Source organism: Austrofundulus limnaeus, unplaced genomic scaffold (genome assembly GCF_001266775.1).
Source record: "Austrofundulus limnaeus strain Quisiro unplaced genomic scaffold, Austrofundulus_limnaeus-1.0 Scaffold1325, whole genome shotgun sequence".
Classification (NCBI taxonomy): Eukaryota; Metazoa; Chordata; class Actinopteri; order Cyprinodontiformes; family Rivulidae; genus Austrofundulus; species Austrofundulus limnaeus.
The window spans coordinates 1,862-15,026 of record NW_013953727.1 but is presented as its reverse complement, the minus strand read 5'-3'; the positions used below and the strand labels follow the sequence as shown (position 1 = coordinate 15,026).

At 36.7% G+C, this 13,165-nt stretch overlaps 1 protein-coding gene across 5 annotated transcripts in view; it reads left to right on the top strand.

Moving 5' to 3' along the window:
- The window catches only part of LOC106534978 (NMDA receptor synaptonuclear signaling and neuronal migration factor), a gene marked incomplete at its 3' end in the record, with an annotated part of 35,381 nt that extends 22,285 nt beyond the window's left edge, over positions 1-13,096 (top strand). For 4 of the 5 annotated variants that reach the window (XM_014031813.1, XM_014031812.1, XM_014031811.1 and 1 more), the window contains 3 exon segments: positions 6,293-6,345; positions 11,617-11,747; positions 13,013-13,096. In XM_014031813.1, the coding sequence (XP_013887267.1) occupies positions 6,293-6,345; positions 11,617-11,747; positions 13,013-13,096 (268 nt within the window). 5 annotated transcript variants of the gene reach the window in all.
- Positions 13,097-13,165: the final 69 nt, after the last annotated feature.

Here is a 13,165-nt window from a genome sequence, read left to right as displayed (position 1 = left end):
AGAGTGTAATCCCGCTTCACACTCGTTCAAATCATTGCTGAATTTGAGCTGGCTGGTTGACTTTGGCTGACTTTGAAGATGATTGTAGAAACTCGCTTTTGCAGAAGGTTTGACCAGAATAAATTTCACGGCGCCAAATAWCTGGTTGCAAACTGCTCCTTTTCAGTTTAACAGGAACTTATTTGTCAGTTTTGATAGTTTAGCTTTGAGTTCACTGAAGCCAAAGCAGATAAAGCGTCTAAGAATAGGGTGTCATTTACTGCTAACATTATTAACACTACTTGTCTTTTAACAAACTAAAACTGGAACGTTTCACTCTGCATACTTTCTGCTCCACACTAACATAAGCTGCTTCTGAACATACAAATGTGTGATGGCTACATTTGTCCACGATTCAAAGCATTTTAAAGGCTGACAGCAGAGCYAAAAATGAAAATAAAAAATTTAGTTTTCACAATAACAAAAAGTAAAACTAATCAAACCAAAATTAAATAAAACAAAATAAAGATCTATAAAAAATCATGAAGTTTGTAACAAGTTTGATGTAACTCAAACTTCAGACTTCTGGGTAAAAATCTTGATTTTAACACATGATGTCATAAAGCTCAATGTTCTGTGTAAAAGGCATGGATTAAAACTAATTTTTTTCTCAGGGAAAGTTTTAAATTTCTGTTTCTTCTCTAAGTCAATCACATCTCCAATTTTAGATTGTGATATAAAATATAAAAACCAAAATGCAATGTACCACAAACCTCATAAACTCATATTTAATTCACAACTTAAAATAAAAATGATTCAAATGTTTGAACTAATGAGTAGTTTTGTTTGAGATTTTCCTTTAAATTTACATTTTTCCCCATAAAATGTTAAATTGAATGGGATTTTTCCAGCTAATATTATTCAGTTATTAAATATTTACGTGATCTGAGTTAAATCCTTTTAAACGCATCATTTTTGAGGGTTTGAGGAGCTCAGAACACTAGTTTAGTCTTTTATTTGAACAAATGTTTATCAGTTTCATTGGACTGTTGACAACTAATAACTCAACTGAAGACACAAAGTGCTGCATTTCACACCATGTTTGTTCAAACTTCACTGTGAACAGAGACGAGGGGCTTCGTGTTTTCAGCTGCCGTTCTAAATGTAACTCCAGACTTTCACAAAAACACCTCAGTTTGCTTTAGACTTCTTGTGGTGTTTTTTGCTTTAAAATTGAACGTTTGTCCAATTAAAATGAATAAATACCAAACTGTGAATAAAAAGTAGAAAGAAAAGGAACCTTTTATTTTAGCTACTTCTTCAGGATTTGAATCAAGACTTCGGAATAAAGTTCAAACTACGACTGTCCCAAACTAACTCTTACAAACCAAATGAATGATGAATAAAACCACAAAAACAGCTTTTCTAAACTGCAGCTATGTTGGGGGTGGGGGGGTGTTTGACCCTGTTTGCTGCCATCAAACCTAACAGTCATCTTAATGGCTAAATAAACCCTGCAGCTGAAAGCCATGGCATTTTGCACCCTGCACGGTCCCTTTCTGCCCCGCTAACCCCACTAGCACCCCACCTCTCATCCCTTTAAAACTGTGCCACGTCCCGGCAGGGCTTTCCGGGGATTTGTGCAGAGAAAAAGGAGGGAGAGGGAACAGGATTCTGCAGAAGTCACCCAGAGGTACGAGTACGAGGCGTCCCCCTTTAATTGTCTGAGTGCTGATTCAGCATTCTCATTTTTCTGTTTTTATTCTCTCATATTTTCTATTTACTTCTGCATACTTTGTGCTTTTTTTTTTTTAGCCATTACAGTTTTTCTCAGTTGCTAAAACATTGAAGCATGTTGTTTGAACCAAATGCTCAGTTCCCTGAACCCATTTGTTAAAATGGCCACCCTTTTGTTAGAACACTAAGCACATTTTGCCCAGACCTATTTTCACCCACTAAAACACATTTTGCTCTTTGGTTCACATGACACAAATAAAGCACCGCTGCTTGAACTGAAACACTCAACTCAAAATTAATCACGCATGTGTCTAARGATGGGAACAAACCAATACAAGGCAGTAAGGAGGCCTGGTCATCGAAGATTCACTATGAATAGAAAAAAATCACAGAGGAAAATACTCTGAATATATATATATATATATACAGTATATACAGCGGGTAAAATAAGTATTGAACACGTCACCATTTTTCTCAGTAAATATATTACTAGAGGTGCTAATGACATGAAATTTTAACCTGGTGTTGGTAACAACCCAAGTGATCCATACATACAAAGAAATCAAACCATAAATGTCCAGAAATGAAGTTATTTGTAATAATGTGGAATACAAAGAGTTGGATGATGTCTTGATATTTGTTAATTTTTATATATTGAGAAATACGTTAAATAAAAAATAATAAATAAATGTTTATTATAGTTTTTCCAGAGTGACTTGAATTTTGCAMGATTTAGTTCATTTGTTAGATTGTTAACATCTTGCACTATATTTCTTTTACTTGAATTTTATATGCTTTGGTTGAGATTTTATGTTAATGTTAAATCTTTTAAGCTTTTTTTGTTAAAGAATTGACTCTAGAGTGCATATTTTGTGTCCATGAAAAAACTATTACAGAAAATATTACAATATTAAAGAACTGTTCTTCTTAATTTGATGAAAACATTTTAAATATCCAGTGCACTCACATCAGAATAACTTATAGATTTGTTGTTAAAATAATCGATTGATCGAAAAAATAATCATTAGATTAATCGATTAGAAAATAATCATTTGGTACGGCACTAGGCGAGGTACAAGTTTTCTATAAATTTTAGATATAATGTTTTCTTTAAGATGACCTAAACATGTGTTTTGTTTAGGAAACGTCTTTTCCTTTGTGGACAATGAAGATAATTTCAAAAGTGTCATGAACTGATCATTAAATTTTCTTTTTTTCATTGCTGAGTGTAATGACTGTTTTGTAATGTTGTCTATTTGGACTTCAGGTCTGATTTGACAACATAGTTTGGTTTTGAGCAGTTTGAACTATTTGGAGGCCAGAGCTCGGTTTGGTGTGAAAGTAGTTTGAAAATTGGCTTTTGTGTTTGCAGTTTAGAGAAATGAATGGATGTTTCAAAAATGTGTGATTTAGCAACTGAGAAAAACTGTAATAACATTCTGGACAAAGGTTCTGTGACTTTTGGTAATTTTTATCATTTTCAAAATATTAACTTTTACTGTATTTGCAAATATGTTTCCCAAAACAAACAAACAAAACAACTGTTAAAATTCCTAGCTATCCTTTTAGAACATGCTTCTAGCTATCATTTGGCTACTTTACTTCTTAGTTAGCCTTTTGCTACAAACAGCTGGCTATTTGCTACTTTTATCAAGCTGCTTTTAGCTTAGCCTTTAGCTTTTTTAGCTTTAAAGAAGACATATAATGAAAATCCACTTTTTTAGCCATTAATTGCATTTTGTTTTGTACTTGGAGTCTCTTGAAGTGCAGAAAAGTTGGATTTAGTCTCTGCCAGTGCTGTGCAGACATCTTTATATTCTGTTTGGGTCATATTTTTCAACCCATTCTGTTTACTCTATTTTCTAAGACATTTTCTGAACTATTACATCACAGTATTTGGTATAAACGATATAAACTGTACAAACAGAACTTCCAAATAAGGTCTGGACTAATCAATTACAATATCATCATCATTCATTCAGGCTGGATGGAAAAGTCTTCCCTTGTTGACATCTTTTGTTTAATTTGTAATTACAACGTTTCTGCACAGCTATATAACTGTAAACCCCTCTATGAAACTGGAACAAACCGGTCTGGAAGCTAGAGGGGGGCGGAGTGTGAAGCACCTCATTTGGATTTAAAGACACAGCCTCAAAATGAGGTGATCTGAGACACAGCTCAGAAAAATGGCAGGGCTTGTGGAGTTACAATAAGGAGGAATTCAGATCAAAGTGTTGCAGTTCCACTTTATTTAGACCCCAACTGAATGATTTAAATGTGAAGAAGAAGGATTTAAAAGCATCATATGTCTCCTTTAAAGACTCATTTTCAGATTTTTCTTTTTCTTTTATTTATTTATTTTAATTTCAGCAGTTATTCAGCACTCAGTATCTCAGCTAATCACATGTAATAAACTCCCATTACATTAATCAGTTCTGGTATTTTTTCACAACCAAATCTAACCTGACAAAGTCGAGGGGTAAGAATGTGATAGTTAAATGTATAAAGATGCCAGGAAGCTTTAAAAAGGACTAATTAAAACGTGAAACCAACACAGTGTTAGGCACTTACTGATAAAKCACTCAAATGTTCCAAATATATTAACATTTAGATACAGCACAACTTATTCAAATATCTGAATGTTCCCATCGTATTTACCTCCCTAAAAGTTTTTTTWAACGCTTTTGGACAGGAAAAGTGAGATTCTGTAACACTTGGAGGAGTCCTCGCGTCTCTGACAAGTTCAGGAAGCGTCCCACTCAGGCCCAGCTGCTCTGCCACAAAGGGGCCAGATGGTGACTGTGACACCAGGCAGTACATCTCAGTTCCTTTGACATCTCAGTGTCATCCATCTGCAGTGTCAGCATCGTCAACAGCGCGTGTTAATTCATCAAAACCAACGATCTGGGCACACAGAAAAATGTTAGGAGGATATTCACTTTTATGGCCACCCACTGGCAGAAAGTATCCATACTCATGATTTCATTTGGGGGATAAAACACATGATAGGAAACCAGTATTTCTTGGACAAAAATGCGCACTGTCTGCACGCCAACATTTTAAATAAAATCAAACTAATTTATATTTATGATCTCTCACATTGACATCTAGCCTTTCTCTCATAAAAGAGAAATTAAACACAATGTTGCTCAGTTGTTTGCATCCTGCCTTTTTCGTTTAAACGTGGCTCACACAAACTGTCAAACTGTTACACAAAATCCTACACACTACCAGACAAAACAAAATCTAATGGCTTTATTGCTTACTACTGAGAAACAAATGCCTCATTATCTTCCTTTATTAAGATTAATTAAACAAACCTCATTAGAGCTAAAGGTGTTGCGGATGGTTTACATGAACGCACAGGAAGTAAGAAGTTAGTTTCAAAGATGCACACAAAATTGTTTCCACATCATCACATTTTAATTAACTAATATTTTCTTTAGCTGCTGCCTGTAAATTTCTGTGCTTTCCTGCCACTACCCACTCACACATACCCACATGCAGAGCCCATAAATAATGAGTGTTTGGTGCTTTGACACTGTGTGTGGCCGTGACATGCGCAGAGCGTGGAAACATAAAAGGCTGTTTATCGCTCGTATAGAACATTGTGTCAAGATCTGGCAACAAGTTATTACAAACAAAAGAAAATCTTAACAAAACCTCTTGTTGTTAAAGATGTCACATGTGATGTCCTTTAGTTCTGTTTATCTGGTCTTGTGTTTTGGATTTGTTGCATGTTTTCTGCTGCTTTCTTGACCAGGTCACTGTTAGTGAAGAACTTTTAAATCTCATTGGGTTAAATAAATGATACATACGTACTTCTTGAAAACTTTGCCTGAGCAAGATGGCATCCAAACAACACTTCATCAAGCAACTCTTCTAACATGTGAAACATTATGTGTTTATACTGTTGAAGCGAGGCACATATTTAATAGAGAATTGTAAATCATCTTACTGTTTAAAGTAAATGCTTACAGTTGATTATAAAGCATGAAATATAAAATATAAGACTGTATCTGTTAATTTAATTTACCACAAAATATCCAACGTCCTCCAAAAGGTGGAGTTACATCCAGTCATTATTTTCTGAGTTTGATTCAAATCRATCCTCACATATTTTGCTAACAGAATAAAATAGTGAAGAATAAAACAACATTTGAAGTTTGTCAGCAGATCAGAATTCTCTAAAACTGGATTTCTCTTTTGACTGTTGCATGAATAATGTCTGTTTGACGTAAGAGCAAATGTCAGGTCAATTTTATAACTGCACCTCAGAGTTTTACAGTAAAGTCAAACCACATGATAATAATAGAATAAATGTCGTATRCTTCCCACAATGCACCTCTGACTCCTATTTTCTCCTCACGCTGACAACAAAATGTTAGCTTTATTTGGCCTAATTGTCTCTTTTCAACCTTTAGGAGAATCTTGACGTTGACGTTTGTTCCCTTCTGTCTCGCCCGGCTCTCCCACCCGCCCACCTCTTCCTCCCTCTCTGCTCCTGGTGTTGCCATCCCCTCCCTCTGTTTTTTTTCCCGTTATCCCTCCTCCGCTTTGATTTGGCTACCCACAGGAACTTCCGGAAGCATCTTCGGATGGTGGGCAGCAGAAGGATTAAAGCACAGAGTGAGTCAGATGTGTGTGTGTTCGGTTGATACGTTTGTTCAAACTGACTGTGATGTTACTCACCTCCCCGTCATCACTTTTTCTTTTCTTTTTTAAATTTATTTTATTTACTATTATTATTTTTTGTGGTGTAATTTTGCATGTGTGCCATTGAGCTCTGCTACTTCCCGTTATCCCTCCTCCGCTTTGATTTGGCTACCCACAGGAACTTCCGGAAGCATCTTCGGATGGTGGGCAGCAGAAGGATTAAAGCACAGAGNCTATTATTATTTTTTGTGGTGTAATTTTGCATGTGTGCCATTGGGCTCTGCTACTTTGGTCTTCTGAGCTTCAGTCAAAAAATTTGAATGTGAGAGCATGAAACTTGTGCTGCGGAGCAACTTTTTCTCTGATGTATCTGCAGGTTTGACTGTCAGCTACAAAGTTCAAATAAGATTTAAGCAAAATTAAACTGCAAATAAGATATTATTAGTAGTGATGTTTGAAGTGTGTTTTCTTTGGGGAAAAAAAGAAAAGCAAAACAGAGTTTTATCGGTGAGGAAAACAAGCTTTGATAGGCTGCAAAAGTAATCACCACCATGTAAACTTTTTAGGTAGTTGTATGGAAAAACCATGAAAGAATGAATCAGTTGTGTTCATTAGAATAGAATAAATGTATATATTACAGTAATTAAAACTACGATTACATTAAGTTTAGTAAAATAATATCAGTTCACTTTCTTGCACTGCTCCTCTTTTTGCATTTTTATTTTCATCGGATGTTGAAAAGTGAGTAAAAATCAAGTAAATCTACATATTATGACTTTTAAGATGCTAAAGCTTGTATATCCCTGCACAGTTTTGACTGAAATAACTTTTTCTTTATCTGATGGCATCGAACATAAATGTCAAAATCTTTTAATGGGAAATCTGAACCTGGACCAAAATTACCCTGAGGACAGTTTGTTATAAACGAATTTCGGAGACAAAATCAAAGCTGTCAAAGCCTCAGGATCTGTGATTCCATCACCAAACAAAACACATGTTCCTCAAAGAAAACTGTTGTTTTAATCACAACAAATGCCTACATAAATACAGAATCTACAAAATAAGTTTTAAAGCAGCTAAAATTAAATCTGAAAATCATKGTCCAAGAATTGATGTGCCTGAAGGAGAACTGTTAAACCATGTCAAACACTTTCAAATCGCCTAAAAATAGTCAAACATGATGTGATTCTGTGCAAAGCAGAGCTGATTCTGTTAGATTTGCTCAGTGACTCACTTTAAATCCATGCTGATAATAAATCCACCACCAGTGATGAGAAATCTGGGGATTGTTTGTGGGCTCATGTGATTCCAGGGGGTTTGTTCACTGTATATCTGTGCACTTGTAGATGTAGTCTTTGCAAACACTCCTGTGTGTTTTCGGTGATGGACGTACAGAGGGACGGTTTGCAGGCTTGTCAGTGTGTGTGTGTGTGTGTGTGTGTGTGTGTGTGAGAGAGCGTGAGTGTGTGTGTGTGTGACTATCTCTCCTCGCCTGCACCAGCATTCGCTGAAGTTAGATCGAAGAGTTTCAGCCATTCCTGGAGCGATCCCACCCCTGTCAAGACAGACTCTCCTCATGACCCCAAAGACAGTGAGTTAACACGGACTCACACATGTACACACAGATACACACACAGGTGCAGTTTCTAAAGAGAGAGTAGAGAGAAAAAAAGAGAAAATGTGCAGCAATAATTGCAGTTGTGGACACAAGTTGTTTTCTGCACTGAGGAACAGATAAAAGAAAAGATTCCTGAGGTGATAAAGATTCAGATAAAAAAGTGTTAATTTCTACTTTGAATCAAATTTAAACTGTTAATGTTGTTTAGGTGACTGAGGAGCAGAGCTCAAACTTTTATAATTCTGTTTTACTAAAGCAAACAAAAAAAAATAAAGAAGTCGCACAAAAACATTTTGAGTTCTTAAAGGAGACGTATCATGCTTTTATATAAATCCTTTTTCAAATTTAAATCCTTCAGTTGAGGTCTATATAAAGTGGAACTGCAATGTTTTGGTRTGAATTCCTCCTTATTGTAACTCCACAAGCCCTTGTTCCACCCCTTTTCCGAGGTGTGTCTCAGATCAACTCGTTTTGAGGCTGTCTCTTTAAATCCAAACTACAAGCTTCACACCCCGCCCCCTTCATCTTCCAGAATGGTCCATTCTAGTTGGATAGAGAGGGTCACGACTAAATAACAGAAACTTTTTAATTTATTTACAAATTGATTAAAAGATATCTACAAGTAGGAGTGTAAGGGGATCTCGTTGTACGAAATCTCGCAGAAATAAACTCCCGTGATGTCTCTCGTTGACAGTGTTGCCAACTTAGCGACTTTTTAGACCCCTCTAGCGACTAGTGACAAATCTAGCGACTTTTCCCGGTGTTTTTGGAGACTTTTAGAAACTTTGGCGACAGCCCTTTCCAAGCACTTTTCTCCTCCTTTCCTCTGCGAGCAGCGAGCAGTGCGGTAAGCCCCTCCCCCTTCCTAAAGCGGTCAGCCCAGAACCCTAGAGAGAGAGAGAGATCTGACAGATATTCACATAAAGAAAATGAAGAATTACTTATTTTCTTTTATATTTATGTTCAGTTTTTGGAAAGTTCTGCGTGAATGTTATTTTTTAATATGATGCATGCATATAGTTAAAGCACTGTTCTAAGGTCTAAGGACATTCAAGAAATCAGAAAAAGGAARATATGAGTTGAATCTGTGATTAAAAAATGTTAATCTACAGAATAAAAGCCTTTTTGCAGCATAACATTGATTTTTGAAGTTTTCTTGAAACTAATWTTAAAATTTCGTCTCATCTCATCCTCGCAAACTCAGTATTGTGTCTCGTCTCYAATGTTTTGTGTATCGCTACAKCCCTACCTACAAGAGAAGACTTATCATCCAGACTCACATGTTGGAGCCAGAGTCTGACCCAGAGCCAGAGGAGAGCAAAGACCAAATTGTAGCTGGTACTGTAAGTCCAGACCTTSTTTAGAAGTTTTGTCGCAAACTCTGTGATGTGATAGTTCAGAAAACGTCATAGAAAATAGAGAAAACTGAACAGGTTGAAAAATATGACCCAAACAGATTAMAAAGATGTCTTCGCAGCACRWGGAGAAACTAAATTCAAAATTTCTGCACTCCTAGAGACTCCAAGTAAACAACAAAATGTATTTAATGGCTAAAAAAGTGGATTTAGCATGACATGTCCCCTATAAAGTTCTAGTATTTGATGACAAGCATAAAATAATTTAACAATGTCAACCAGTGTGAGAGCTGAAAAATGAGTGAATGAGTGATTTACATGTCTATTTGTGTAAAARTACATGTTTTTGTCTTACTTTCACAAAATAAAAGCCATTTCATCCTTTTGTTTTGGCCGTGTGTCCATTTTACTACAGTTACAGCCAAATATTTAATTGTGGTCTTACCATGTCCTAAATCTCATCCAAAATGACCAGCAAGCCACGTGGCCACGTTTGAACTCTTAGAAATTAGCTACTAAAATAATAATAACCCGTGTCTGACAGCTGGAAGGCGTACTGTACACCAGCTTGAGCCAAGGCTGGAGTGTTGCTAAGATAAATCATGTTTAGTCATAAATGAAGTCTAAGCTGTAAAGATTAATCCAGGGCTGTAAAACGTGAGCAGTCTTATTAACATCGTTCCAAATGGAGACTGATTTACTTCAAAGCTGAACCTCAGAGAAAGCTGCACTTGTGATAGTGGAGCMCCCAGCCTGCTCTGTAGATCTTATTTATAATGAGGAGACATTTTGGCATCACAGTTTTACAACTCGCCTCCTAGCCAATTAACACACACACATACTGTACACACACCCTCACACACAAAAACTGACTGTCCTTGTTGTTGACTCTGACCCTGTCCATCTGTCTCCATATGACCATGGGTGTTTCTTGGACTTTGTGACGCTCTCGTTCTGTGAGTATGGAGTGTGTGTCTGAGTCCGAACCGATCAGCCGGTGAAAACTTCTCTGAGGATTTGAGCATCTCTTGTGCTTTTCCTGCACACACCTTACTGTTTGCATGCTGTTTGTCTGCGTTTGTGGTTTTTGTAGTTTTTTTCATCTCCACCCCATTAATGTCTCAGTGTTTCAGTGTTTGATGAAAAATAAATGAYCTGTTGTTAAAAGCCCAATTGTGCGTTTGATGCCTTATTTTTCTTCCTTAATAGAGGAGGAAAAAATGTTCTTTTGTTTCTCAGGTGAAAATGGGAATCTGTCCTGTTCTCTGTTTTTTCGTGCTCATTTTTTTCAAGACACTTTATTAAAAAATAAAAAGACTGTTCACTTTGAAGCAGCACAATAAATATGCTGAGATAGAAATGGTTTTCYAATTGCCCTTTACTAAACATGTTGGATCTGTTTCTGTTCATCTGCATGAAAAAAAGGTATACTACAAAAAAAGCATAGCTTCATATAAATTGTCACATAGCAGTGAAAAGTACCCAAATACAGACACTTATCAGAAAAACAAACAATTAAAACAAGGTAGAACTGATACCTGCCCTAGACTCATCTGCATTTCAAGCATGGACATGAAGTTATTTTGGACTTAAACAATCCAAGAAGTACATAACTTTGTCAACAGTGTGTAAACATGACTTCCTCTTTGATATTTACCATATCAACAATTTCAGTGACCAATCACTTACTGTATGTGTTCTATCCAAACTAAGGGAGATTCAAGCAACAAAGATCACTTTACCTGACCTTCAGCTTTGACCTTTGACCCCAAAATGTTTTCAGACCTCCGACTGAAATCAATAACTCCGTTCAGGACATACAGTGCACACAAGACAGCATGACGGACACCTGGTAATGCACAGCTGGACAACCAAAGGTCATGTTTAGAGGTTCAAGTAGGATTATTGTGGCCTGAAACTWCAAATATGGGTTGTATCATATGAAATAATAATCGATTTCCTTTTTTAAACCAGGTATTATATTTGTACTATTGAGGAATTACAAAAAAATGCCAGATTTATATTACCAATCATCATAAATGGCCTTGACCTTTGACCCTTTGATGCCTAAATCTAACCAGACCCTAARGGCCTCCGGCCCCAGTGGGCGGAGCTATATTAAATACTGTCCTGTTTTTTTTTTTTTCTCCTCACTTTTCTGTCTCGACATCTTGGAGTCCCTTCCACCCCAAAATGGTTTTCCCTCACCTCTTTTTTGCCGCCCATTAGCTCAAACCTCGATCCTCAGCTGCGTCTTGTTTTCTCTTCCAGGTGGAGACCTGCAGACCTCCAGCGGCACCCTGGAGGAAGGGGGCCTCGATGAAACCYTCGACTGGGAGGAGGAGAAAGAGATGGAAAGACTGGCCTGTGAGGGGGARGACTTTATTCCTCCCAAAATCATGGCAAGTGATCAGCGTCATACACTCTTCAGATTATTTCATCAAATCTAATTAACTACAAGTGGAGGATCAGKGACTTAACTCAGCAACTTATTAATGTGGTGGAAAACACTTGAAAATGATCATCTTTGAACGAAGGTTGCTTCCACTGATGATTCATAATATTTATTAAAGAAACTGCTGATCCATAAAGTCATGTGGTGAACCACTACACTGTGAGCACAGGCTGTAAAAAGAAATAAAAAAAGAAGTCCAGTCCCTTATTTGCTCTTACATACAAAGAAGAAGTACGGTTCAGAGTCACATTAACCACAGTTAACGCCTGTTAAACTTGTTCAAATGTACATTTAGTCACCAACGACACAATTATATATATTATATTAATTTCTGAGGAAAACAACAGGGAAAATGAACTGTTGGCACAGGGGAAAGCAGAAGAACACAAGACTTCCAAAACATAATAAACCTAATCCTAAAAGATTACACAGAAAAAAACACAGATCCTGTCAATCATATTGCATTTATTTGCAATTTTCAGCCTCAACACTTTAAATCTTCAAACATCTGTTCCACCAATCAGAGTCTGAAGAAGATAACAGAAACCAGATTAAACATTTTACACAAGTTTAAGGACAAACGCCACAATTCAGAGCACATGTCCACATTTCTGCTGTATCTGCTCTCAGATCAATGTGTTATAATAATGRGGTTGTTCCCTGAATGTGTTATTTTAGATAAGCATTCAGTGCTATGGCACAAAATTCTGAGTGAAGACTAATGTCGGGGGGGAAGGAACAAAGATGTACAGATATTAATATTGTAGAAAAGATTTAATAGGGCAATTTTTTAGTACACAAGAAGCCAGGGTCGGTGCAAACAAAGATTTAGAGATTCAGCACCACGGTTTGGGTTGTGAAAGCTGTAGATAAGGCAGGAGACAGAGCAGAGCTGCTAAAGGAAAGCTCCTCCTAAACGTCTGATCAACAAGCAGATAAAAGTTTGTTTGTTCACGTGCAGCTGTGGAGGTCAAGTTCACACTGAGTTGATTTAAATTCATAAAATCCTCAGTGAGACGGTGGACACAGTCACTTCTCAGCTTCAGGCACAGTCATCATCACGTTCTGCAGAAACATTTTTCACAAACGAGTACACAGCAAGGATTTTTTTTCTCTCAGATTTTTCCTTTTTTTTTTTTWWAAATTTCATTCATTCATGTATCCAAACTCCTAAACCTCTTCTCTTTCTTTGTGTTCCTGCGTGACCTACAGCTGATCTCTTCCAAGGTTCCCAAGGCAGAGTACGTTCCTACTATAATCCGCAGGGATGATCCGTCCATCATCCCCATCCTTTATGTGAGTTGAGCACAAATTATCAAAACAAAAAAAGATTATTATTATTATTATTATTATTATTATTATTAT